Raw genomic sequence first — 23,001 nt, forward strand, 5'->3', positions numbered from 1 at the left:
TTGCGTATAGTATGTTATATATTAGTATAGTTTGGTAGCAGTCTTTCTTGTAGATACATGTTGAATATAACAAAAGGTTAGATCAATGATTCTAGCAGGAATCTTTCCACGGCTCACCAAACGGATGAAAGAGTATGGTGAGGTGGTTAAGTAACATATAGATGAATAGGTAACATATGGATGAATGGCATTACATAGGGGATATTGATAAGGTGTTAAATGTATCAACGTAGATACAGAGTGTGCTAAGTTGTCAGCTTATGTTCTGGCTGCTTCCGTTCCTGTGGCGGGGTCATTCGGTCCTGCTTTTACACTCTACCCACTGCTTCTATCTAGGTAGGTACAGCGGAATTGTGTATTAGCTGGTTGTTGATTGCTGGTCTAGATTTCTTCATACAATGCCTATAATCTTCTATTGTCATTGTATCTATCAATTATTTCGGTGTTGCTCGTCAAAATATCCCTGGTGATCGTCTCGTGTGTGTAGCGATAATATGTTCCTTGATGGAGCCCTGTTGTTTGTGCATTGTTAATCGCCTAGACAGAGACGTTGTTATCTTACCTATATACTGAGGTCGTTGGGGTTGACGGGCACGTGAAGGCGCAGACAACGTTGGTCTCTTTCAAGGGGTTTTGCTCGGTGTCGGCAGAATTCTTCATTAGCAGGTTGGCGGTGTTCTTCCTCTTATAATACATGGTTTGTTTTATCTTTTGGTTGATGTCAGTTGGGATAACGTTACTCTCAATGATCTCTCTCAGGGCTCTTTCCTCATCTTTAAAGGCAATGGAGAAGAAGTTTCTGTAGAACAATTTTATTGGAATTGTGGGTATTGTGGTAGTGGTTGTTCCTTCGCCTGTTGCACACCTCGCCACCTTCATTTTTATGATGTCTTCGACATAACCATTGGAGAAACCATTATTGACCAAGATCTGCATTATTCTACATAACTCCTCATCCACCTGCTTCCACCCAGAGCTGTGAGTGAGAGCTCGGTCATATCAAGGGCTGTATTTCCTTGATAATGTGTTGACTCACGAAAACATTTGGAACGTTCGCTTTATTTTTATAATGGATACTGACGCATAACCGAATCACTCGAATGCACCCATAGCACCCCTGCACCCATAGCACCCCTGCATCCATAACACCCCTGCACCCATGGCACCCATAGCGTCCCTGTTCCCATAGCACCCCTGCACTCATAGCGTCCCTGCACCCATAGCGTCCCTGCACCCATAGCGTCCCTGCACCCATAGCGTCCCTGCACCCATGGCACCCCTGCATCCATAGCGTCCCTGTACCCATAGCACCCATAGCACCCCTGCACCCATGGCACCCCTGCACCCATACCGCCCCTACGCCCATAGCACCCTTCACCCCTGGAGCAAGGTGCGGTACACTAGAGGTAAGAGTGTACCGGGAGAAAGCTACATAACTGGTATAGTTGCAGCCAGCGCAGCACGGATGACCCGCCAAGGAAAGCAGCACTCTTCAACTGAAAATACTTCTCCAGTTTGGTCTTAAAATAACCTCCCAACTGAGAACGTAAACACTTCCCCGTTTGATTGTTCATCGAAGTTATCTTAACATTTACAGTGACGTAAAATATATAGAGAAATGTGAATACAGGATTTCCGGTAAAGTTTTTTTTTTGTTTTGTTTTTTAGCCGCGCATGCGCGATTAGCCTGGCACACATGTTGGCCTGCAGCCCGTTGTCGCCAGTCGCTTTCTAGACGGCACGGGAGGAGGTTGTTGCACGTCCGCTCTCTACTGGTTAGTTTACACGCATTTGTCAAATCCCACATACTAAATGTATTCGTTGCATAATATGTTTTTTTCATCCTGTTTTTGTTTTTCCGTAAGGTTGCTTGCCGTTGCGTTTTATATGGAAATAATGGTTAAAATGCTTGGAAACCTAATTAGTATAATACATTCCCTATTAAAATACTTATTCAATGTACAATCAAGTATAATTCTGTCTCAAGTTCGGTCTTCGAGTGTGTGATGTGTACGCAAATCTACACTTGATGAGAGTTGTAATCTAGTAGGCATGCTACCACCACCCATGACCTTGTAGGCCTACACTGACCACTCGTGAGCTTGTAATCTCGTAGGCCTACCGCAACGACTGACAACCATGCAGTCTCAGATCTAAAGACAATGGTTATTAAATTTTACATTTTATTATAAGTCGAAGGTACACTTAGGCGTGTACAGTATAAAAGAACATTGTACATTGGTCATTGGCTACACTTACAGTTAGGGTTTCTTACTAGCCCGTCTCCTCCCCCTTGTATCCACCTTCCTGCCTCTCCTGCAGTACCTCTCACCTCTGTATCCACCTCCCTGCCTCTCCTGCAGTACCTCTCACCCTTGTATCCACCTTCCTGCCTCTCCTGCAGTACCTCTCACCCTTGTATGCACCTCCCTGCCTCTCCTGCAGTACCTCTCACCCTTGTATCCACCTTCCTGCCTCTCCTGCAGTACCTCTCACCCTTGTATCCATCTCCTTGTGTTCTTGTAGATGTACTCACGAATCAGGACTTAACTTGAGGACTGATACATTACCGTACTTTTGTTTCCGTGTGGGAGGAGTGTCTGACAACAAAGTCTTGCTACGTGGCTTGTGCCTGCCTCAAGACGTCTTGTGAGGATGGATGACAGCTCACACACTCAAGACGCTTACTTATGTCTTAATAAAGTATTCCTCACTTCCGACAACTTCCAGAGTAATATATCCGACACTAGAATATTAATCTGTAGTTTACAAATCTTATGTTATCTTCATCTTATGAAAATTGTTGTTCTCAATCCTGACCTGGAGACAGGTTCTATTGCTATTAATTAAATCTACATAATGAAAATTTAATTGAGAATTAACTTTTTACAGAAGAATCTATAATGATGTCTTAAAATGCTTTACTCTTCAAGCTTAATCTTTCTCCAAATCTCTCAATCATACTCCCGATGAGAGTATAATTGTTATAATTCTCCTGAAATAGAAACCCGTTTATAATTATTCGCAGTGTGCTGACATTATTTGTAACCAAGTCTTTGTAATTTGCTCTGGCAAGCGCCTCCAACATGAAAGTATAGGAGGAGCCAGGTGTGTTGGTGTTCTTGAAGTCATGTGGACGACAAAACATAAACAACTTGTCAGATTTCACCCCGCCAGCAGCTCGGCCAATCCGGATGGCATTGCCCCGGTGGCGAACGCTGAGGTGACGTCACACAACGCCTGGCAGACAACGACAGCTGCAGATATGACTGTCACTTGCTTTCTACACAACAAATATGAATTAAATAGACACTTCTCGCAAATTACCGTTTTAAGACATTTGTAATTTCTATAATTTATAGAAATTATAAAAAAACTATATCATAATATCAACACAACACTTTTAAAGTCTTTTACTTACCGGTCTTAATGTTTATTTAGTATATGCGTGAATACTGAACCGATTCTGAGAGAGAGGAATGAATACGTTTTAGAGAATGAGGCGGATGTGTGTGTCAGATGACTGGTACACAGCCATGATCATGCTATTGTGACCCTTGTGTAAGGTGGCCCGTGTGACTGTAAGGGTCACTACTGTGTGGGAGGGGCGACAGTTGTCAGTGTAAGGTGACTATCCTGTAAGAGTGACAGTTGTCAGTGTAAGAGTGACTACTTCGTGCGTAAGGATAACCATTCTGAGTGCAAGGGTGAGTGTAAAGATGACCATTGTGACTGTGTAAGGGGTGACCATTGTGTGAGGGGTAAGGGTGACCGCTGTGAGCACGAGGTACACACACACACACAGCAGGGCTGTGACTGAGCGAGCACAATAACACATGACCCAGGCGGCCTCAGAGCCACGTGTGTGCATCACACAACCCATCTTTGAAAAAATTACAAAACCTAACCTTATATGGCTACAACGTACAAAATATGGATTGTTTTGTGGATAGTACTGACAAAAACCATAGAGACTGGTCTAAAGGAAAGCTTTATGTCCTTACACGTTGGTGAGTGATGCTGTAGTGTGACTGTGTATATATGAGTAGAGTTAGAGGAAGAGCAGCCCCAGGTAACAGGAGCAGGACAAGGTGGGACGCTCTCACAGGACTGCACGAAGGAGGTGAAGACTGGCACTTAAAATACTCTAGGATTCGAACCAGGAATGAATAGGTAATTAGAGGTGGATACTCCGTGAAGCTGTGACTTGTATGAGACGAGTATACTTCAGTCATACAAAAGTGATTATCACGGAAGACCGGCAATGAGTATACATAAATTCTGCAGCAGGTGGTTAAGGGGAGCCAGATGTGGCGCGAGACCCCAGAACGGGTGTGTGAACGACGGTCCACACCTGGCAACAATGACCAGCAAGTCTGTTATTGGAGCATAAACACTAAGATACTGCTGGCACTGTCTGAGAAACTGCTGGCACTGTCTTGGAAATGTCGACCCTCAGCCATTGTGGGGCGCCAGATGAAGCATGTCAGTGACCACATCTGACTCGTCTTCCCCATCTCATGTGTACACAAGTGGCAACTTTTAACCTTAGGCGAATACTGTCAGTAGAGATTACCTCGGCAAAGATGATATTTCATCACGGTGAAAAGTACCGGAGAGAAAAGGTCTGAAGGCCGTGGTTGTGTGGAGACAAGACCAGCAGGGTTCTTGCCCTCACGTATACAAGCCTTAGTAGTAAGACAACTTAGCTGTCTCATAGCTGTACCTCACTGTCCCACAGCTGTACCTCACTGTCTCATAGCTGTACCTCACTGTAATGAGGCGTCAGTGGCTTATGGTCAACACCTTACAGAAAGGACAGCAATATTATGGGGGTTATGTAGCTCAGTGGTCTAAGTCCTTAACTCACAATCAACGGACCCGGGTGGGGGACAAAGGGTTGGCTATGTTTCCTTTCACCTGATGCCTCTGTTCACCTTGCAATACATAAATGCCGGGGAGTTGGGGGACTGTTGTGGGTTGCATCCTGAGACAGGTCAGCAGGTAATGTAACTATCAGGTGAAAGCACTAAGCCATTATTCAATCCTCACGTAATTTATAGGAGATAATTCAATTTATTTTTGTTTATCAGCAAAACTACTTTATTTTTGTTTAAAACTACTGATAGTAGTTTCTCTCAGCCAATAGCAGCGCAGATAAGTGCTAATTACAAACCAATGCGCAAGTTTCAGCCAATCAGGAGTGCGAGGCTTGTTTACCGTCACGGTCGTTATAGTAATGGGTAGTTCACAGTGATGAACTACCCATTCATCACTGTGAATGGGTAGGTAATGAGGCGGTGGTGGAGTGAGAGCGCTGGTGGGTTGTGCACTCTGCTCACTCTTGCTATGTCATTGTCACATTGAATTGTGCGTGCAGGGGCCGAGCTTCAGCTCTTCAGTCCCGCCTCTTAACCTTCGCATCGCCTGGTGTACAGGTTCCCAACCTAGTTCAATTAAACTTTTTAAATTAATGAACGTACATTTATAAATTGCCAAGAATTTTGTATCTAGTAATCATATCTTACTAAGTCTTCTGTCTTCCAGTAATTTGTAATTTCATTAGCGTTTCCTCGTAACTCATACCTCTCAGTCCCGGCACCAGTCTTGTGGCATCCCTTGACGCTGTGTTAGGCTTCGTAAGGTGTCACGTGATAAGGTCGCTACTTCTGGACTATGTGACATCGGCGTGATGTGACACATGTGGCTCAGGCGTGATGTGACACATGTGGCACAAGCGTGATACGACACATGTGGCACAGGCGTGATGTGACACATGTGTCACCAGTGTCCCCGTGCAACAGGCACGGAGTGCGGCAGAGGATGAACGTCGCAAATAAAGCCAATATGAAATATCATATTTGCCAATCGCTTAGTTATTGAAAGTCTTTCATATTATAATTCTTAGCTCGTAGTTCACAGGTCACAAATCACACCTGTTTATTGGAGACTACTGGTAAGTTGTTAATATTAAGGTTGTATTAGGGTTTAGTTATTTCTGAGAGACATCAAGCCTAGCACAGAGACAGCCTAGCGTGTGTTTCATGTGGAGTGTCTCAAGGAAGGAAAGTGGTTAGTTGGAGCAACAACTTATGTAAGAAACGAGGTTGAGATGAGGAAAGGTGGTGTCCACATCACAATGCTTCAGCCATAACCGATTAAGGAGAACCTTCACCTCACCTCATCCTTCGTGGTCACACTGCAGCTCCTAGGAGCTAGCGTCCTCTTCCTCTCTGCCTCCCGTGGTACTCAATTTCCTATCATAATTATAACGTGCACATTATTTGGAAATTATATTGTAAAATATCCGTTGAGGTGTAACTAAGACCTTATGTGCCCTTTGTAAGAAGTATGGAGTGCACAATAAACTACCACTCACAGGAGAAGTATGGGGTGCACAATAAACTACCACTCAGGAGAAGTATAGAGTGCACAATAAACTACCACTCACAGGAGAAGTATGGGGTGCACAATAAACTACCACTCAGGAGAAGTATGGGGTGCACAATAAACTGCCACTCACAGGATGAGTATGGGGTGCACAACAAACTACCGTTCACAGGAGAAGTATGGGGTGCACAATAAACTACCACTCACAGGAGAAGTATAGAGTGCACAATAAACTACCACTCACAGGAGAAGTATAGAGTGCACAATAAACTACCACTCACAGGAGAAGTATAGAGTGCACAATAAACTACCACTCACAGGAGAAGTATAGAGTGCACAATAAACTACCACTCACAGGAGAAGTATGGGGTGCACAATAAACTACCACTCACAGGAGAAGTATAGAGTGCACAATAAACTACCACTCACAGGAGAAGTATGGGATGCACAATAAACTACCACTCACAGGAGAAGTATGGGGTGCACAATAAACTACCACTCACAGGAGAAGTATAGAGTGCACAATAAACTACCACTCTCAGGAGAAGTATGGGATGTACAATAAACTACCACTCACAGGAGAAGTATGGGGTGCACAATAAACTAGCAGCCGCTGGCGTCAATAACAATAAATAAATCTGAGGCTACAGTAGAAAGGTTTATTAAAGTCTCTCAAAATTTGTAGAGTAATTGAAGTCTACAAGTGTATACCAAGAGCGGTATTAATAATGTGTTAAATAAAGTGTAATACGCCTCGGATGAGTTTACATTTAGACCAGACTTAAGCATATAGAAGTTGAGTATATACAGGGTGAGGTATGGCCGAGTTTGCCGGGTGAGGTAGGAGCCGCGGGAGGGTTTCAAGCTCAGGCTATACAAGAGTAGGAGAGGCATCTCGTGTAATTTCTACTCAAGTTTATTATTTGTTCTTATCATCCTCACCCACCTTTCTCCTGGCTGTCGTGAATGTGTCTTATCATCCTCTAATTGCTTGCATTAGGTGTTTTATATATTCGTGTTTTATTTGTTCTGTATTTGTTAAGTATGTTTTATTTGTGTTGGCAGTGTCGAGGAAGCAAGATGAGGTGGATTTCCCTGCTGGTGGCAGCGATCCTGGTAAGTCTCCCCTACTCTTTCTTCAACTTTTATTTATGTTTAATAAACAACAAAGAAAACATAATGTAAACAAACAACCAATGTTTATGTATCGCATATTATTTTATCAATTTGTTTCATCTATTACGTGTTTGTTTAGTCTCGTCTAGTTTGTTTATTAGATTATGTAGGTTAGTGAGGATTTTTTTGGGGGATCTCGTACTGCTTTGTCAACAAAATTATATAACATTATTGACTATTTTTTTAATCATACTTGGAGATTATCATTTATATATCTATTTTTTAATAAATTCTTTTTTTAGGAATTTTGTATCCCATTTAGATTTTTGTTCAAAGTTCCCGTAATATAATAGATACCAAAATCAAGTTAATTTGCCTGAGTCAAGAGTAGGGAACCTCTCCTGTTATATCCACGAAACCCCACCTATTAACTTATAAAACCACGCTGGACATAACTATTGTTATAGTTCTGTCCGGACACTGTCCCAGAGTTCAGTCACTCCCTCGCCACCTCAAGTATACGGTTGTGAGTTATGAGTCCTGTGAGACAGAGATTCGTGCAAGCTGTCTAAGACACATGACAGGGACTCCTACTGTGAATGGAGGATAAAACGCCTTAGCCGTTTAGGCGTGTGTCGACACTGGATAAGATTACATTGAATGATTTCCGTCATGTTAAAGATTTAACGCGTCTGTAATGAATTTTCCGATCAGAGGCTACGCTCTACCTTTCCTGAAGTATATGATTATGTGTATGTGACATACAACGCAAGGTTATGTAATGCTAGCATCTAGGCGATCATTTTGTATATCTAAATGACAAATTTTAAGATAGTGATGACCATATCTAGAAACTATATATTAATGAGCAATTGTCACAGAGATGGCTTGAGTGTAGTAGTAATATATTTTTAACCTACATAAATACAGATGTAGTCTACAATAGGGCAGTTGTCTGCAGAAGTGCAGATGTATTATGCACTCGTGCAAATATAACCTGAAAAAGTGCATTTGAAGCCTACTTGTACTGTTGTTGTTGTTTTAGATTCAGCTACTCGGAAAAATAGTTCCAAGTAGCACGAGCTATGGTGAGCCCGTAGTGGACTTGTACAGTATTTTTTAATACGATAGCCATTGACCTAGCCTGGTACTGTCGTTAGTCCTGTTACCTTGCCTGATACTGTTGTTAGTCCTGAAGCCTAGTATGATGCTATCGTTAGACAATAACCTGCATTAATAATGCTAATACAGTAGTTTAGTCTGTTACTACCGTTAGTAATATACCCCAAGCTTGACACTGTCGTTATTTCTGCAGCCTAGCCTGATACTAGGTTAGTGTAGTAGCCTATCTTGGTGCTTGCACTAGCCCTGCTGCCTAGCGTGGTATAGTCGTTAGTCCTACAGGCTTCAGCGATGAAAGAGAGGATGAAAGCTCGTATTGATGGGGATTCTTTTTGGGGGGTGTTGTAGGGGGAGTTTATTGGGGGAAGAGATGAGGGGTGAGGGAGACTGACTACTGTTGGGGACGGAGGCGGCGTCACTGGGAGAAAGTGCTCTGTGTTCTGTCGATAGTTCAACATAACACAAATGCTCTACTTATCTGAATGAAAATAATGTGCGTAATATAGGAGGATGAAACACAGTATAGCACCGAGAAAATATTGATGTCATGGTTGTGTCTGGGGGAGTCCAGAAACGAGAGTTCAATCCTACTGCAAGTATGGTAAAAAACGCATTACATGGAATACGGATTTTTTTTCCTAAAAGAATACAAAAAACAGGAGATGAAAGTCCCTTCACCTGCAGCTTGCTACATTGTTCTTACCAGTCTCCACAGCACCTTAATGAGCAACATTTGCATCTTGACACACCGGGTCCGCAGAAGAGAAACACGCAGCCTTGATTACATAAGGCGGGGAACATCCGGTTTACTCGCAAGTTCATCTCGTTCTTAACGGATCATAAACCGGCGCATAGGTGCGCAGCGCGCATTGCGCACCTTTCTAAAACAAAATTGCGAACGACTCTTTAGAAAGCTATGGATCAGCTACGCAGCAGTAGAACAAAGACAAAAATAACACAGATACAACAATGATAGTCAAAGTCCAGTATCGCCGCCACCATCCCTGAGATGCAGGTGAAGTGGGGATGACACGTGCTTACACTTCTCGTCAAAGCAGTACAAAAAAACTAACGTCCGTATCTCAATAAATCTGGATTTGAGTGTAGACTGTCACGAACGCCAGCATGCATGCGCGCGCTCCCTCTCCAACCTCACCATTTCCTAAGTTAATGGACGTTATCATTGTATGAGGATGACACAGTAACTATGGTGGCACTACAGTGGTGTTATGTGATAATTTACTGTGATTATTTTAATACAGTACTTCGACTGTATGATTAGATGCGGCCTGCTCCTGTTAGCTCTGTAGCCTAGCCTGTTTATTGCTATACTAATTATCGATGCAGAAACCAGCTGCTCTTGCGATGATTTCCGTGTATGTACGATTGGTCTGTGTATGGGGCATGTATAAAAGCATTTTACAATGTGTATCAATACATTTAAGATACAGTACATGTATGGGTATAGGTTATAACATGGTACTAAATCTGGTAACAATATGGTCGTCTATCCAGGGTTTATGGTAGTGTTACCCGGAGCTGGTTGGCAACCACGGCCAGGGGGGGCCAGGACTCGTCAAACACTTACGTCGCCACTTACGAAGCCTTTACATCTTGCCATAAGTTTGTATTTATTGAACAGTTTACGATCTTCGAAACGCTGCGAGGTCGTTCTCGACTCAATGTTATTAATATTAAAGAGAGCCTCCTGTGTCTGATTTTTGTGTTAATATAGCACAGTAACCCGTCATGACTGATGAGAGATGTACAGGTTCCGTAACTGCTCGCGAATCCTAGGCCAGATATCTTCAGTAATTACTAAGACTTCTTACACGTAAATATTGTTATTCTCTAAATCATCAGGTAAAGTCATTATCAGGAGAAAGCACCGAGTCATTACGACTATAGAACACTTGGGAGGGATACGAGGATAATACCGCCCAGAACCCCCTTGAGAACACCGCTCAGAACCCCTTGAGAACACCGCTCAGAACCCATTGAGAACACCGCTCAGAACCCCTTGAGAACACCGCTCAGAACCCCTTGAGAACACCGCTCAGAACCCATTGAGAACACCGCTCAGAACCCCTTGAGAACACCGCTCAGAACCCATTGAGAACACCGCTCAGAACCCCTTGAGAACACCGCCCAGAACCCCTTGAGAACACCGCCCAGAAGCCCCTTGAGAACACCGCCCAGAACCCCTTGAGAACACCGCCCAGAACCCCTTGAGAACACCGCCCAGAACAAATACACAATAATGATCCATTGCGAAGTCGAAGACCGCCCGAGATTTAACAAAAAATGGAAGAAAACGAGCAGCGGAGAAGGCAATGATGCGAATTGCGGAACTTGATACAAATTACACCTCTAAGACACGAATGTCATCGCACATCCAATATATAACAGGGATTTAGCACGGACTTGAGAGTGGAACAAGGTATGATCTGCCGACAAACATCTAGCGCCAGCAACCAGCATCGTCACAGAGATAAACCGCAATGATTTAGCGCAAAAGTCAGAAATAAATTCGTTTGCTAACACGCTTATTGTACTTTCAACTTTGCAACAACTGCGTTGTGTGTTTGGCATGACTGGCTGCATCATGCTGGCGTCATGACTGGCTGGGCCATTCTGTGGTCGTGACTGGCTGGGCCATTCTGTGGTCGTGACTGGCTGGGCCATTCTGTGGTCGTGACTGGCTAAGCCATTCTGGGGTCGTGACTGGTTGGGCCATTCTGTGGTCGTGACTGGCTGGGCCATTCTGGGGTCGTGACTGGCTGGGCCATTCTGGGGTCGTGACTGGCTGGGCCATTCTGGGGTCGTGACTGGCTGGGCCATTCTGGCGTCGTGACTGGCTGGGCCATTCTGGCGTCGTGACTGGCTGGGCCATTCTGGCGTCGTGACTGGCTGGGCCATTCTGGCGTCGTGATTGGCTGCACCGTTCTGGCGTCGTGACTGGTTGGGCCATTCTGGCGTCGTGAATGGCTGGGCCATTCTGGCGTCGTAACTGGCTGGGCCATTCTGGCGTCGTGACTGGCTGGGCCATTCTGGCGTCGTGACTGGCTGGGCCATTCTGGCGTCGTGATTGGCTGCACCGTTCTGGCGTCGTGACTGGCTGGATCATTCTGGCGTCGTGACTGACTGTACCATTCTGGCGTCGTGACTGGCTGGATCATTCTGGCGTCGTGATTGGCTGCACCGTTCTGGCGTCGTGACTGGATGCACTGTTCTGGCGTCGTGACTGACTGGGTAATTTTGGCGCAACGATTGGGCCGTCTTGAAGGAGTAAGGGTGCAACTTGATACTGTCAACTCCAAGATAGAAACGCAATGATTGTCTAGGTCACTGTGTGTAACAGTGCTGTAGGGGCCCACGAGGCAGTGAAAGGGTGGGAGGGGGGGAGGGAGGGGATGTAAGGGATGGAGAGGGGGGGGGGGCGCTTTTAAAGTGGGGGTTGGAAGGGGGGGGTAGTGTTTCCCTAATAGAGTATACATAGACGAGATGTTCAATATGAATAGCTGTAGAACAAGGGGACGAAGGTGTTCTTTAATGTGGGAGTAGAGAGTAAGTAGAACAAATTAGAACGACGGACAGTTGCAGACGACATACTCAGTTTCAAGAACCTGAGAAGGCAATCCTTTTAACAGATGAGCGACAACTTAGGAGCCGGGACGTAGAACTGAGGTGCAGCCCAACATCCACTACTGAGCACACACACACACACACACACACACACACACACACACACACACACACACACACACACACACACACACACACACACACACACACACACACACACACACACACACACACACCTGTTTACCATGCTGACCCACAACCGGTGCACGAGCACCCCAATACTCAGCCACGTAACAGTTCGGGACACACTTCCACCTGACCCACCTCGGGAGAGGAGGTCGTTGAACTGCTTTGAGGATTATGAAAGAGACCAAGATAGTGAAATGGCTGAGGAAAGCTGGAGACCTTGACCCCACCCACCGCTGCCACCAGTATGTCTGTACCTACCTGTGCTCCTCACTACTTACAAATTCTAACTCTACCAAGCAAGTGTTTGATCCTTGAGGTAGAGTGGTAGAGAGAGGCACCCCTGGAGGGGGGGTGAGGCGTGCAGGCATGTTGACACAACAGATGAGGTGGTCGCGCGTAGCAGGTATGGTGGGTGGAGACCTCAACGCCACCTTAGAAAGTTAGCCTAGGCAGCCCAGCCACGCTCTACAATACGAAATATTTCCACAAGTTCTGCTGCGTCTTTACTGATCTCCTCCAGACTTTACTTGGCGAGGAAAAGGGCAGGGACTGTAATGGGGAGACAGGGAGGTAATGTAAGGGAAGGTTGGGGGGTGGGAGAGGCTATGATACTTCTCTCCGGGTGAAAGCGTCGGCTCTCGTGGGTATACCTATTGACTGGAGAGGGTGTGGTCGTGTGGCCAGGGGGGCTCCAGATACTGTCGGAGAAGAGAAAAGCAAGGTGACTCAATAAGTGAAAGTAATGCAAAAGCTGTTTTATCGGAAATTACAGTTCTTGGCTCTTTCCCTATACAAACTGACCTTCTACGCTACTAACCAACCCCTACCCATATCACAACCCTTCCCACCACTTCCAACAACCCCCATCCGATCCCTGGACCGTCGCCCCCCCCCCCACCAACAGCCACGTCCACCCCCCCACCCCCCAGCTCTGCTCCCGCCACAAATATCGGTCGGATAGTAAGCGAACAATTACCCCCGTGCATGTAGGGCGGCCACTGGCGATCTCTCCGTGGCACTCATCGTCTTGATCGCTTTTTTCCCAGAGCTGCCACAACGGTTGTGTGTGTATCCACTTTCACAGTTGATGACGCTGACGGATCTCTCCAGTACTGGAGACAGTAATAGTGACGTCTATGTTCTTATTGTCGTAGATTTCAGATATAGATTATTATGCATAACAGCTGATCTTTGTTAAGACTGATGGCAGGCTCCTCATGAAGGCTGTACAGAGCTACTGTGGTTCTGCGACGCTCGTTGACAGCTCTGTGGGTGTCAGGGAAGAGGCGCAGGTAGAAGGGAAGCGGCTCCGCCAGCTTTATGTACGCTAACGCACAAAGTTTGACGTGCATCTGTACGTGTTTGTGCGTAAAATCAGGGGATAACACTAGAAGCGCTTCACGTCACCTAGAGTCCTATATTATTTCGGATTGTAAACCCATAGAAAATGTGTGTGTGTGTGTGTGTGTTCGGCCAGACGCTTGAGGATAGTCTTGCTAAACTTTACAGGGTCATGGCTGTTAGTAAGGAAATTGTCATAGGGGGGTCAGGGTCGACCCTAATTCACCTATGACCTGAGGAAAGGTAAGGAAGGTGGTGAGAGAGTAAAAGTAGTGGTGATGGTGGTTGTAGATGGGGGTACCCAGTGGTGTCTGGGTAGTGATGGGGTGCCCAGCGGTGTCTGGGGTAGTGATGGGGTACCCAGGGGTGTCTGGGTAGTGATGGGGTGCCCAGCGGTGTCTGGGGTAGTGATGGGGTACCCAGCGGTGTCTGGGGTAGTGACGGGGTACCCAGTGGTGTCTGGGTAGTGATGGGGTGCCCAGCGGTGTCTGGGGTAGTGATGGGGTACCCAGGGGTGTCTGGGTAGTGATGGGGTACCCAGCGGTGTCTGGGGTAGTGATGGGGTGTCCAGCGGTGTCTGGGGTAGTGACGGGGTACCCAGTGGTGTCTGGGTAGTGATGGGGTGCCCAGCGGTGTCTGGGGTAGTGATGGGGTGCCCAGCGGTGTCTGGGTAGTGAAGATGCTCACAGTTATGAAGACATGAGGCCTCTCTCACCCAAGCAACGCATGGGTGAAGGAGGAAGAGCATGCAAAGGAGAGAGTGCATGGAGAGAATACGAGAGGAGAGAGAGAGAGGGAAAGTGTGTGGGGAAGAGTGCACATAAAAACATTACACTGAAGAGAGGCCGCGTGTGTATGAAGGTCACAGTGAGATAAGGTCAATGGTCTTAGCAAGAGTACGGGAGGTGGGGGAGGGGATAAGAAATAACAGATAATATCATTTTATGTATCTAGCTCCAGCCTCCGCCTCACAGAGCAGTCCTATACCTCTACACCACGTTCTCATAACAGAGCTCTCGGGCTCACTATAGTCCGTGCTACATGGATATTTCGTTCTGAGTAGCTAAATCTAAAACAACAACAACTCCTAACAGCTCTCTCATAAAACTCTCCCATAACACCACGCTCCCATAACACCACGCTCTCACAGCACCTATATGATTAGTCCCGGGTTTAAGGCAAAAGCTAGAGAGAGAAATTGGGAGAAATGTTTCTGACAATTCTCAAATAAAGAATTGAGAGAGGTGACATGATTGAGACATGCAAGGTCCTCATGTGAGGGTTGGCTGAACTATAAAACTTTAAGAATTATAATAATAAGAACGAAGGGGGCGTGTGTGGAAGCTGGAGAATAAGCCATAGAGATGCAAGAAATTGTTCTTCTGTGTACAAGTGAAAGGAATAAACTTTCCTCTAATTTAATAATTCCTCTATGGAATACATTTCCATAGTTCGTATCTAAAATTCTTTCTTACTGGCCTATGAGCTTAATCCTCTGCTGTAGCCTCTGTAGAAGAGGCTACAGCAACATGACAATGTTATAGGAATATGTGTGTATACTCACTAGATGTGATAGGAATTGAGAGGCTTAGGGGTTTTCAACATTTGAGAGGCGGGACCCAAGAGGTGAAGCTCGACCCTTGTACCTCGTATAGCTGACCAGACACAGGAGAGAACAAGGGACGCTGCTCCGCTGGCCTTAACCCGGACCAGTGAAAGCTGCGGAAGTTTCCCGTGGCCGCCGCTGACCTACAGAGGGCAGCACGTGGCGGCACGCCTCTGTCCTCCCGGGTAACTGACGCTTCCCCTCAACCACAGGTCTCCATTATAGTCTACCTCCCAGGAAGAATTGGGATGGAAAGATGTGTGATTACATGTGAATGTGGTAATGCTTATCGCGAGGAGAGAGAACTTGCATGAGCGTCCTGGACCTTCCGGAGAGTGACTTTCACTGCCGACACTCGGGACAAGAATGTTGTCTGTGCCTCACCTCCATCGTAACTTTCACATGGCGCCACAAGAGTTAATATATGTGATATAATCTTTCACTTAATACCTATACCTCCTATGACCCCATAGGAGTTGAATTTTAAAGTAACATTTCCATAGTTCGTATCTAAAATTCTTTCTTACTGTTCAATGAGCTTAATCCTCTGCTGTAGCCTCTGTAGAAGAGGCTACAGCAACATGACAATATTATAGCAATATAAACACATGAGTCAGAAAACTTAAAAGATCTGGGAGAAGATACACCTTGAAGCTTATCGCCGGAGTCACACAGTAACAGGATGTCATCAGCAACGTATGCAAATCTGGCGAAAATCTGTGTAGTGTAGTTATAGACGGTCCTATTTATACCCAATCAAATTAATATATGCCTAACCTTCACTTAAAATCTAACAATACCACATATAATGTGTTACCGGTAATTTGTTCCGTAAATCAACAATGCTATTTTTAAATTAGTATTTAGCCTGGTAGTTTCCGAGTAAAAATATTATCCCATTTGTAAACATTGTTTCGTGTGTATTTTGAGTTTAAATATTGCATGCACAGCATGCACATTATACAATTAGTCAAATAAAATGCTACTTGTCCTGCAGGCATTGAGTTGCACTGCATTATACATCACATACCTGACTCAATTTTCATGCCTGCTCCATAACTTCATATAAAACACGAGCTTGCTTGTAGCGTCCTTATGCCTCCACTCTCCTGGATGTCATCCGCTAACCATCTTTCACTGCGACTTCTGGACAAAGAAGAGAAACTCAGAGGACGACCTATCTCAAGTCTGTACCCTCCCTGGTTGGACAGATCAGGCCATCAGAGCCTTCAAACCGGAGAGAGAGAGTGGCAGTTTTACTATGTATAAGGCCAATATTCTTGCCCGTGGGGAATCAGAAGTCAGCAACTACAACACAAGACGCTCTGCTAGCAGCATCTCCTGTTGTACCATTATCGCTCATATGATTAGAATTTTCAACATTTATTCTATATCCGTTTTTATTTCTTCCCCCCTCCCTCCCCCTCATTCTCTACCTCTCCGCCTCCTCCCTCTTTCAAGGGAAATTTTGCATGTGTATCACAAGTGCCCAGGGAGTCAGGGGTCCAGAGGTCCAGGGGGTCAGGGGTCCAGAGGTCCAGGGGGAGTCAGGGGTCCAGAGGTCCAGGGGAGTCAGGGGTCCAGAGGTCCAGGGGGGTCAGGGGTCCAGCGTTTATGTCTATGTTGACTACAATTGTTGACGTGTCTAACAGGTGGCGACGGTGGCTGCTGCTCCCAACACCTGTCGTCGTGGGAGGAAGTGTAGAACCCGTGGAGGCACCACCACTGACACCACCACCATTCCCACCACCACTTCCACTGACACCACCACCACTGACACCACTACCACCAGCGCCAGCCTCTCCTCCACCACCAGACCCCTCAAGAAACCCTCCCTGAGGCGTCCTGTGAAGGGCCAAGAGGCCGTTGCCGAGGCTGCTGCCGCCAAAGAGGTGACAGACGGGGTGACGGAGGAGGCGACGAAGGACGTGACGGAGGAGATCCGACGTGTCGGTGTCAATGGGTGGCTGGCGGCGCCGACGGCCGCACCGCTCAAGAGCCGGACATCACCACCCAGAAAGGCTGGTACGTATTCACGGTACACTTGTACACCCCAGGGTACACTTGCCCCCAGGGTACACTTGCTCCCCTCTACCCCCCCAGTGTTGAGTCTTTTCTTTATTATGCGCCCCATACCCATCCCGTGGGGGGTGGTGGACAGGGTTACAGGGGCACATAATGGGTTCAGGAACTGAACCCCATAGTTCATTTAGCTAAGCAAGTCTTGAGCAAGTACTTAAGTGGCAGACATATCAGAGGTAGCGTGGTGGCTGGCTCATGGCTGGCAGTGGTGTCATGGCTATATCATCAGGGAGAAGTGGCTCATGAAGCCATGAAGGTTTAAATAGTAAACATTACGAGTGATGGTGTAGTGGAGTACTATAGTAGTGGCGACGTAAGTGTTGATATAGTCACCACCGCTGTTGTATTTGTGCAGCTTTGGGAGATTATTATCCTCGATTGCGTAAGGTGTCTTGTATGTTGTATGTATTGCAATATTTAGCCGTACCTCTCATTTGACGGTCACCTTCCCTCTCCTCACCCTCCTCCTTGCCTCCACCTACCCTTCCCCATCCTCTCCCCCGTCTCATATTTCACCCTTCACACCTCCCATTTAATTTTCTCCTGCCTTTTCTTTCTCCCCCCCACTCTCATCCACCTTTTTCCCACACCTCCCTACCCCTTCTTACCTCAACTATCCCTTCCCCTCTACCTATTCCTCCAAACCATTTACCAATCCTCCCTTCCCATGGTTATTTCCCACAAATCTATCCCTCCCACCTAACCATCCTCATCGTCCTATTACCTACTTTCCTTACCGTCGTCGTGCCCCCACAGACAGGCCGGGGCACTGCGAGACGCCCAAGGGGTTCGGGATCAAGTGCAAGAGCGGGACGGACCAGTGTAAGTACGACGACCAGTGCCCCAACTCCACCAAGTGCTGCATGGTAGACCAGTGCGGCCGACTCTGCGTCACGCCCAAACGTAAGTCTCTCCTTCAGGCTCATACCTAGAGCCGTCTCCTAGGGCCACCTCTAGTCACTTCCAGGGCCATCACTAGGGTCACCACTAGTCACCTCCAGGGCCACCCCTAGGGGGGGGGGCCACACCCAAGGTTACATAAATACTTCCATCCTCATGAGGGCTTGCAGGAATGTTAGCTAAAGTGTTAAAAATAGTTTAGTACGGGTGTTAACAATTGTTCCAGAGGATGACATAGTTCCAGCCGTCATGGTTACCTCGTGTGACGTGAAGGGAAGAGGAGACAAGTTGTGATAAGACGTTGAGACCATCGTAGGTCTGAAGGTCTGATTAAGCTTCACAACTATAACAGTCCCAAGCTTTGGAGGCTTGCTTGGGTATGACTTACATACATTTGATGCATTCCTCCAAGACCCTGTATCCGAGTCCTGTATAAAGATGTTCCTGTTAAGCGAAACGAATCAACAGTGGCAGTGGCTCCAGTGGCAGTTTGTGTATGACTGGTCAACCCCTCTTGGATGCACCAACATACAATGACTCTAGAAAAATACTCACTTGAGAGCTGGTCAGAAGGTCGGCTCTCCGTCCCAGAAGCAACGGTCTTCTGCGATGGAGAGAACAGAGATCCCACACAAGAGGGCGGGAGTGGCAGCCGACGCCGGCACCTTGGGAGCCTTCCTCTGGCCCGTGATGAGCTCGAAGAGTTGACGCACCACCCCCAAAGATGGATTGGGGTTGGATTTGAGAAACCTTCACTAATTCTCATGTAAGAGTTGCAGTGTCCATCGTGCTGGAAGTGGTAAATGCACCAGCTGTTCCCACTGAGTGGGAAGGAGAGGGTTATGAGAGACTACAACTGGAGAAGAGGTGCTCACAAGCTACACAGGTTATTTTGCCTGGTATTTGCTGGTTATTTTGTGGACTCTGGCATTTTGTACTAGAGAAGAGATCAAGAATAGAGCACCATCAGCCGGCGCTGTCACTTTTGGCTTCTGTCCACAACCCACAATCATGCACTCACTCACATGAAACTATGTCTAGTTATATCATTTATTTTCCCAATCGGAGACTATGTTATTAGGTGTTTTTAATATGCTAGGGTATATGTGCCCCTAGTATCACTTGTCATGATATTTGCTGGTAACTTCCTGCCTCTCTGGGGGCCTCGTAGCCTGGTGGATAGCGCGCAGGACTCGTAATTCTGTGGCGCGGGTTCGATTCCCGCACGAGGCAGAAACAAATGGGCTAAAGTTTCTTTCACCCTGAATGCCCCTGTTACCTAGCAGTAAAATAGGTACCTGGGTGTTAGTCAGCTGTCACGGGCTGCTTCCTGGAGGTGGAGGCCTGGTCGAGGACCGGGCCGCGGGGACACTAAAGCCCCGAAATCATCTCAAGATAACCTAACCTCTCTGTCAGGGTGTGTTGGCTGACGCACACAAGCCTCACAATCTTGGCTCCCTTCCCCCAACAGGAGGGCCATAACCTAAAAAAAAAGTAAGAAAGTATCAGTTTTGTGTTAATCTTTACTTTCTGGTGCCCCAACTCACCATAGAGGTCAACAAGGCGAGGTGCTTGCACCCCAGCTACGGTGTTGACCACTCCCTCCATGACCCGAGCCAGACTCAGCAAGACTAGGTTCAGCTCGACGTTCAGCTGGGCGTCGCTGAGCTGTCTCCTTCACTCATACCCCCGGCCAAAGAAGCCTGTTGCCCTTCAGGAACCGTAGCTCCTGGAAAGACTAAACAGGGCGTTTACAAGTGACGATGAAAGCTATGATGACAAAACCACACGCCAGAAGATGAAGAGGCGACGAGGTTTTTGTGACAATCAACTTGATAATGGTCCAGGACGGACCGGAACGTCATCTTATCTTCATCTCCTGGTGTGTGGTTTGGTCATTACATCTTCACCACGTTATTGTGACGCATCGTCTGCGTGACGACGGAAGCCCAACACAAGAGTGGCATGATGCCAGAAGACGGAATTCATCAGCCACACATCACAGCCAGATGGGTCATTGTGGTACTCCCTCCCCCACCTCCACACTCCCTCCAACCTTATCAAGATATCGTCTGACAAGAGAACAATTGAAATGTATAAATGTCAATTTCGGATTATAATTTTTTTTAGCTAATTAATTTCCCTTCCCCCCTCCCCTTACCTGTTTATCTTAGATTATCAGTGAACATTTTGCTAAATTAAGTAATATTATCCTGCACAAAAACATAAGTATGGTCAATATTAAGGTATCCCTTATATAATGTCCTGATAACTTTGCTCTGTTACCGAGGCGTGAACTAACTCTTGGTCTTTTCTCCCAAGGTTACTAGTAACTGTGGCTGGCATGAGAGTCTGGTGATTCGCTCTTCCTACTTCGGGACCTGGGTTCGAGCCTCGGCAACATAGAATATTTTCGGGCAATATGAGGAGCTGTATATATTAATGGCTTCATTTTTTGGCTATCTGGTTTCATCTACTGGATCACAAGATGGCTTCATTTTTCATCTTCCCAGCTACATGTTATTATTAAACTGCTTCATTCCCTGACTGCCCAGCATAATTCTCATGAATAGTTGTCTTTGTCAGCTTTACCTTCCCTGAGTGGCTTCATTATCAGACTAACTGGCTTTATACCAATTAACCCAGGCTTCATTCTTCTCTTATATGGCTGATGCTTCCTCGCCTAACATTAAGGATTTCTTCCTAGTCTGCCCAACTGTCCGCAAAGACACTCCATGATATTTCCTGCTTCTCTAAGCACTATAACCTTCACGTTTCCTGATCTGCCTGACTATTGTTATGCTTCTTGACCTTTGATGAGATTTTAGTGATGCTCCCTGGTCTGCCTGAGCTACAGGATCTTGTTATTCTTCTTAACCTGCCTTACATGGACGACATTTTCTTAGCTTGCGGATGTCCTGACCTGTACAACCTTCATACTACATAACCGTGTCGATGGTTTACGACCTTCTTTTGGTTTCCTGACCTTGCTGACTTTTCCCTGACTCAGCCGGGCTGAGGGTATCGACTTTCTTAACAATAAGTGAATGTCGGATTTGGAAAAGCCGTGTTGACCCTTCTTCCTTATACTCTTCCGCTATACTCCTGGTGGTGGCTGCTGGACACATGGACCCGTCACACAACATCCACAATCACAAAATGCTGTTTTTACTTCTGTCAGCTACTTCCGATGAAGCTAAGGAGCCGACGAAAGATGGTGAGAAGACTGGCGCTAAGAAGAACAAGGAGGAGGAGAAGAAGGAAGTTGAAGTAAATGAGGGAGGAGGAGACAAGGTCTCGGAAAAGGGTGGAAATGGTGAATCTCGCGAAGCCGTTGATACGAAGGCGGTGACCAGCGAGGCCCCGTTTGAGCCTGTCAGGGAAGTGTCCAAGAAGACAGAAGAAAATGTGGCAGTGAAGGACAAGACAGTAAAAACAGTGGATAGCAAGAAGAAAGAAGGGACGGAGGAAAACACCCCAAGAGAGACCTCGACGGCGGCCATGACCGAAGACTCCGCCGTTGACGAGGTTACCAACAGGTCAACAGAGGCGTAAACCAAGAGTTTAGCTGGAACCCGTTTTCTTCATGCTTAGCCAGGATGAAGTCCACTACGGGCTCACCATAGCCCGTGCTACTTGGAACATTTTGTTCCAAGTAGCGAATCTTAAACAACAACAATAACAACGACGATGTTACAGAGGCATCGTGTTTCCGTACCAAGAAATACGTGTTCCTCTATGAATCACTTGTTTATAATAGCAACTATTTTATCCCTGAAATATTATATTGTTGCATATATTGTACCTAAAAATATAGTTGTTTATATATAAGACTATTTAAATATTTTTTGTTTAAATCTACGAATGAACGAAACTTTTATCTAGGGTTTTAGCATCACTTAAATTAAAATAGATATCCGTAATGTACTCTGATATATATGATCAGTTATAAATAGGAGCTGCCTCGTATGGGCCAATAGGCCTTCTGCAGTTGCCTTTGTTCTTATGTTCTTATGATATGGTCGACACTCATCGCTCCTTTAACCAAATTAAACTTTTCTTGTAAATGTTACCGAAAATAGGTCACAGGTAATTTAGTACAAGTTTTCGTTCTTTTGTTAACGCAGGTAAAGGCTGGAACTTTATCTTTAGTCTCAGGCTTTTTGTTTTATATCATTTATAGGCTTCTTAGTTGTCATGTGTTGCTTGTCCGTATGTTTGGCGAAGCGTTCTCATTGGTTGATGTAGCCCAGATACAGGTTAGCTGGCCAATCATATTTTTACTCTGGAAATTTGTGAAAACAAAACGTTTTTAGTAAGTCATTTACCCAAAAATTGTATATAAATCTGTATTAATCAAATTAAATTGTTTTATCATTTATATTTTGTATTAGTATCCGAGGCCAAGCAAGTAACTAGGATGGTTACAACACTGATATATCCTCGTCCTTGGCCAGGAACACTGATGAGGTAACCCATGTACAAACTTCTAACTATTGAAGAGCCAATGGTTTGATGAAGAGGATGACGTAGGCGTAGCGCGGTCAGTCAGTCGGTTAGGTTATATGTCTGACGTCAGATCAGACATATAACTGGGTTGGTGATCGGCCGACAGCGTCGCTCTTGGCTACATGGATCTCGTAAAGCCTAACAGGCTTCCTGTCCATGGG

The 23,001-nt window shown here is 46.0% G+C and overlaps 1 protein-coding gene across 1 annotated transcript; it reads left to right on the top strand.

Annotated features, from left to right (window-relative positions):
- The first annotated feature begins 99 nt into the window (after positions 1-99).
- Positions 100-22,712, top strand: LOC123762202 (probable serine/threonine-protein kinase DDB_G0275165). Its single transcript, XM_045748584.2, has 5 exons — positions 100-1,775; positions 7,456-7,506; positions 17,002-17,374; positions 18,188-18,334; positions 21,513-22,712. The coding sequence occupies exons 2-5, from the start codon at positions 7,471-7,473 to the stop codon at positions 21,884-21,886; spliced, it is 930 nt and encodes a 309-aa protein (XP_045604540.2). The 5' UTR covers positions 100-1,775; positions 7,456-7,470; the 3' UTR covers positions 21,887-22,712.
- The last annotated feature ends 289 nt before the right edge of the window (positions 22,713-23,001 follow it).

This window comes from Procambarus clarkii, chromosome 5, assembly GCF_040958095.1.
Source record: "Procambarus clarkii isolate CNS0578487 chromosome 5, FALCON_Pclarkii_2.0, whole genome shotgun sequence".
Classification (NCBI taxonomy): Eukaryota; Metazoa; Arthropoda; class Malacostraca; order Decapoda; family Cambaridae; genus Procambarus; species Procambarus clarkii.